The 6054-nt window shown below is 42.0% G+C and overlaps 1 protein-coding gene across 1 annotated transcript in view; it reads left to right on the forward strand.

The window, feature by feature from the left end:
- The first annotated feature begins 1906 nt into the window (after positions 1–1906).
- ndufaf6 (NADH:ubiquinone oxidoreductase complex assembly factor 6) overlaps positions 1907–6054 on the forward strand; it is a 7019-nt gene continuing 2871 nt past the window's right edge. The window contains exons 1-8 of the mRNA XM_019878766.1: positions 1907–2312; positions 3180–3279; positions 3537–3659; positions 4189–4245; positions 4369–4471; positions 4577–4710; positions 5105–5206; positions 5804–5850. Of these exons, the coding sequence (XP_019734325.1) occupies positions 2119–2312; positions 3180–3279; positions 3537–3659; positions 4189–4245; positions 4369–4471; positions 4577–4710; positions 5105–5206; positions 5804–5850 (860 nt within the window). The 5' untranslated portion in view covers positions 1907–2118. The remainder of the gene's footprint in view (positions 2313–3179; positions 3280–3536; positions 3660–4188; positions 4246–4368; positions 4472–4576; positions 4711–5104; positions 5207–5803; positions 5851–6054) is intronic.

Raw genomic sequence — 6054 nt, forward strand, 5'->3', positions numbered from 1 at the left:
TATTGCCGTGCATGCTGGGTTGACAGTCCCTGACGTGGCGGTGAGAGTGGCGAGAGCCGTGGCCATCCGTGTAGGGCTGCAGGATGTCCATGTAGGGCGCCTGGATGTCACCCATCGCCAACACGCTTAAGAAGGATGGAAATGTACAGTTTTAGGGCAGAAAAGAGCAAAGGAATGTTTTGAGTCCATCAAAGCCACATACAGTAGATATTCCATGCGTTTAGATTTTTTTTCCCTCAAATATCTTTTACAGGTTAGTTTTCAATTATTTTGAATTGCCTTATGTATAGGTGGAAAGGTTCTATACCTTTTTGTGGTGTAGAACTGTGGGCTAATTTAAAATACGTTGGAGGAATTCGGGATACAGTACATGATCAATATTTGTTTGTCCGCCATGTTGGCAGCTGAGATCAGCGGCATTCTCGATTCTAATACTCAATCAGCACCAGAACTCAACAAAAGTGTCAGATTCCGACTGCGTGGTCCCTGACATCAGAGAAAATTTATATACAGTACAGTATTCAATTGTAGCAGTAACGTACTAACGTTATTAAGAAGAAAAAAACAAAAAAAAAAACGAGAGTCGGTTCCATGTCTCGCCAAGCTTATCCTCCCAACATGGTAGACCAACAATTACTGATCATGAGAGAGAGAGAGAGAGAGAGAGAGAGAGAGAGAGAGAGAGAGAGAGAGAGAGAGAGAGACTGAAAAGTATATCACGGTACAATAGGACTGGGCGATAATTCAATATCAATATGTATCGCGATAGGCACGTGATCGATAGCAATAGAAAATGTCAAACAGAGAAAAAAAAAAGGAACGCAAACCCTACTACGGCATTGTGCGGGTTGTCGGCAGGGAAATTATAATATAATTATCGCCCAGGCCTAGAGCTAAATGTGGTCAATTAAATATGCATTAATCAAACTGACTAAATTTACTGAAACAAAGTACGTCCATTAAAAGGCATTTACAAATAAAAATACATTTAAAAAGCAGTGAACTTCCCCCCCGACTCTTTAAAAACCAGCTTTACCGTACAGTCTTTTAATAAGTTTAGAAAGCTACATTTTATTTCTTTAAATCATTTTAACTTGCGTTTGACATCACGTCTGTTGACAGCTCATTCCTTTTGGGTGCAACCGTTGTTTGCTTTAAAACCTGAGCTCTACTCATCGACCCGAGTCTGCAGACCAGGGTTTACGTCAAATATGTTGTAAACACAGTTCAAGTATACTGCAGCTAACTAAAAGACCACAAAATGTTGCACGTTAGAGGAGTCGACCACGTGAAACTGGTTGAAAAATTCGGAAGTCGGCGACCGTCGAGAAAGATGAACAACAACAATTACGGGGATAAATAGGGTGGTAATTATAAATAAAAAAAAGTAGTCTATAGGACAGGATAACTAAAAGTTGTTCTTTTGAACGCGAAAAAAAATTAATTCGACCGGACAGGTAACTAACTTACCCGTCACCGGGACTTCGACTTGTCCACAGCGAGCCACAAAGAAACAAAAGTATCCCCAATAGCCTTACGGATATCCGTCTGGATGCCATTAAGATTGAGGAGCTCCTCTTGTTGACTAAATGTCAGATTTTCCTCCTCTTGTCACGCTGCATCGCCACTTATTTTTTTCCGAATCTAAAAGTAAAATGAAAGTAATCTTCCCGTGGTTTCCGGTCATGTCTTACAGAATAAAGTTGTATTGTTTCCGTGAACTGAGTTACTATTATTATAATAGAATTATCATTATTGCTCTTTTTTCTCACGCGAATTCTACTATTAGAAGAAGTAACAAAGGCACGTAATATTTTTTTCCATGAATACAGTAAATAACATGTTTTATATTTTATAGCATTAAATTGCATTTTATTTCAATATACTGTACTGTAATACAATGCACTAAAATGTAATATAATCTAATCTAATGCAAAGTACACGACATCGTCACAAAGTACAGTATGCGTATACTGTACATTTACGCCCAATACAACATGACATTACACAGTCTCGCCTTTGATGGCGAATAGCGGTATTGAGCTTACTGGTCGTGTGCACCTACTGACAAAAAACTTTTACTGAAGAAGAAAAGCCGGAAGTTAAAAGGGTAAAAACATGGCAGCGACCATCAGTTGTATAAAGCACAAAGTGTCGTGCGTTCAACCCTCGCTGGTCTTCACCCTCCAGAGCAAGACGTCCCCGGCCAGTGCGTGTGCTCGACGGGTTGCGGAAATTCGGAGCGTGAGAGCCGCAGCTAGCGCCACTGCGGACGTTCAACACAATGAGAGGTTCTGCTTGGAGCTGGTCAGGTGGGTCCACTCTCGGCTTGGCTGACAAGACAAGTTTGGGTGAAAGAGTTGGATACAAACACATACAGAAAAATCGGAGGATATAAATGCCCCTTTTCGCCCTTTAATTTATTAACCATGCTAAAACCAATCAACGGGGAACGTAAATATATGATACGAGGATTTTAAAAATGGATGGATCTATAAATATTTGGTTTAAAAAATAAAAGTCAGCGAGCCAATAGAACATACCTTGTTCTGAGCTGCAGCAGGAAAAAACTTGATCATCAACTGCTGCACTTAAGAGCAATTTGTTCTAAAGAAAGTACAATTAGAAAAAAAACATTCACACCGAATTATCTTGACTCTTGATTCTTAACTATTTTCATTTTATTAAATCGTGGGCCTGACAAGATCAGTATTTTTGTGCTGATCACCAATTAGCAGCATTTAAATAACGGAGCAATGTTCCATTTAAATATCATATACTGAGTCCTACTGTATTTACTTTTGATTTCTGTTTACAATCAACAAAACTATTATTTTGCGTTTTTGCCAATGTTTAATCATCTTTACAATGCTCCAACTGACCGAGATGCAACGGTGAAACATCAATGACCTCTTCGCTTCCTCCAGTGAAACATTTTGCGCTTTCATTGTTATTATTTTGACAGGTCTCTACTTCCGGTTTTTGCTTCCAAGAGTCGAAGTGTTGCTAATTGACGTTTCAAGTCGGCCGTTGTCAAGTACTTGTTGCCACTCAGAAGCACCCTGGGCCTAAATTCTTCCATACATTCTCAAAATATCTATTGTTTTGTATCAATATTAATGCAGTAGGCCCTCTTCTATCTATATTTATATATTTAACACGGCCTCCTCCCCCCTCAGGTCCAGGGACTACGAGGGCTTCGTGTGCTCCCTCCTTCTACCAGAGGCGGCGCGACGATCCGCCTTGGCTTTGCGTGCCTTCAATGTGGAGCTAGCACAGGCAGGTAGTCCCATCAGCAAGAAAGGATGTTAGGGGGGCAGTTTTGGGCTTGTTTTGGCACCATTGACAATTGGGAACTCGCTTGTCTCAGTTCGCAGCCATGTTGTTTGTGTAAACACCGCGCATCAGCAAAGAAATACTTTGAACGATAGAAACTGCTATGGAGAAAAATGTGAAAATGAGGCTTGTCCGTATCCACGTGGGAATTCAATTACAAGCTACGTATATTTCATGCGTGCATTTGTTTTCCTTACAAGGTGAAGGACTCCGTGTCCCAGAAATCTCTTGGTCTGATGCGAATGCAATTCTGGAAGACGGCCATCGAAGAAATCTACAGAGACAAACCACCCAACCAGCCAGTCAGCGTCGAGCTCTGGAGGGTAACTGGCACAATTATTTGACTTTTTAAACCCGCGTGCTTTCAATATCCACTCCCGGTCACTATTGAAAGCACTTTGAGCATTTATTGGATATCCATGTACTAGTATCCTCTTTGGTCTCGCTCCTAAAACTATTTAGCACACAAATTGAACAACTGTGTTTTACCAGCAATGTAATTTTCTTCTACTCCTGCCAGTTAACACCTACTACGCTGCTCTAGTAACACTACTTGGCCAACTACTAGGCATATGTTCCACACTAGTAGAGCTACTGGACCTTACCAGTTGCACCAAAATACGTCTTGCCTCACTAGAAACATGTACTTGACCTTCTAGTATGACCGACTAGTCTGCCTAAGTTGTCCTACTCATATGGAGAACAGTCACACAGTAGTAGTTTCAATACTCAGAATGTTTTTTTTTAAACACCCCATCAAGAAATGACCTGTCCCATTTTTTTACACGATGCATGTTCATATTTTAGGGCTTTTGAGAAGCTGGTTGAGCCAGTGTGGATTCTGTTTTGCAGGCGGTGAAGAAACATAACCTGACCAAGAGATGGCTGACAAGGATCATAACAGAAAGAGTAAGGCTCCTTAGACCATTAAAAAAAAAAAGGGAGGGGGGGAGACAGTGATCTACAATACAACAGTAGAGCGCCGCATGGAAAATTGGATAGATTGAAATGAATTATGGCGCTCTATTTCAGGAAAAGGATCTGGATGACAGAGGCTACCGAAACCTACAGGAGCTGGAGTCATATGCAGAGAACACTCAGTCCTCACTCTTGTTTCTGCTACTTGAGTCTTTAGGTTAGAAGGTCTCACAAGAACAACAAAAAATAGTTGCTGTTTTATGTATTTATGTATTTATTTGTTTTTTTTTTTAATCATTTGTGCATTTGGTTCTTGCGGCAGGTGTGAAGGACGTCCACGCAGATCACGCGGCAAGTCACGTCGGCAAGGCGCACGGGATCGTGACGTGTCTGAGGGCGACCCCTCATCACAGCAGCCGGCGCAAAGTCTACTTGCCCATGGACATCTGCATGCTGGTGAGATACCTTGCCGGTGTGCTACTCCATGACTGGATTTGCACGAATGTACATCAGAGGTGGCAAAAAAAAAGTACTCTTGCTCTGTACTTCAGTAGAAGAACAAATTCCTAAGTCTAAAAGGACCCTGGTCAAAGTAGGAGTACTGATACTGACCCTGTAATTAAAAAGTCAACCAAGTATAGACTCTGAAATCTCCTCACAGTATAAAAAAAAAATGTTTGTTTTTTGGTCTTTCGTTATTTTTAGCACGGAGCGTCCCAGGAGGAATTCATTCGCCGCAGCCAGGAGCAAAGCATACGGGACGTGGTGTACGACATCGCCAGTCAGGCTCACGTTCATCTGGAGCATGTCAGTACACACTTTTTGTTTTTTGGTCTTTCGTTATTTGTAGCACGGAGCGTCCCAGGAGGACTTCATTCGCCGCAGCCAGGAGCAAAGCATACGGGACGTGGTGTACGACATCGCCAGTCAGGCTCACGTTCATCTGGAGCATGTCAGTACACACTTGGCGTACAACGCAAGGCAACGCAACACAACAGAAACGAGCGGCTCGTCGTTTTGTGACGGTCATTCGTACTCCGTGACTTTCACGAACAACCCAGGCTAAACTTGGCTCCTCCCATACATACAAAGCTTGTTTCTCAGTGGAGACGTATCACTTCAACATCCTTCCTTGACACCAGTTACTATTTTCCTGTTTAGCCTTTGCATTTGGTGCCATCTTATGGTAACCCAGAATGCGACAGCACCAAAAAAAAACATGAAAAAGCGAGTTTTTCGACAAGGATTTGGTTCCACAGAAAAGAACACAAAGAGGTGAATTTGTAAAAAGTGAACCTTGACTCGGGAGGCGCTCACTGTATGTATTTTTTATGAGTTATCACCTTCGAGGAAGCATGTTGCCTGACGTTCACAGGTCTTTCTGGAGGTGTGAACATTCTTCAGTAATTAGCAGCAGAGCATCAGTGTGAAGGTCATTCGAGTGGCCGCTTGCTGTTTCTGCTTCTGCAATCTCACACACACATGATGAACAGAACAGCAGCTTGTGTTTTATTTTTGCTTTTGTCCCCCCCACCCCCGCCACCGCCAGGCACGCTCGTTCGGCCCCAGCGTTCCGGCAGCTGCGACGCCGGAAATGTGTTTTTAATGTGAGGAAAGAAAAAAAAAAAAGTGTTCATCAACCTCTTTGGTAGATACCGGGGAAATAAATGAAAATAAATACAATAAAATAATAAATACGAATCAATGCTTGTGGAGGCTCTCAGTCGTACAGGAAAGTTCCATCGTAGAAAGGGTTCTGTCAGTCGTCATCTGTACCTGTGGGTAAAAAACAAAAAACAA

The sequence above is a fragment of the Hippocampus comes genome, unplaced genomic scaffold, assembly GCF_001891065.2.
Source record: "Hippocampus comes isolate QL1 unplaced genomic scaffold, H_comes_QL1_v1.1 scaffold315, whole genome shotgun sequence".
Lineage (NCBI taxonomy): Eukaryota > Metazoa > Chordata > Actinopteri > Syngnathiformes > Syngnathidae > Hippocampus > Hippocampus comes.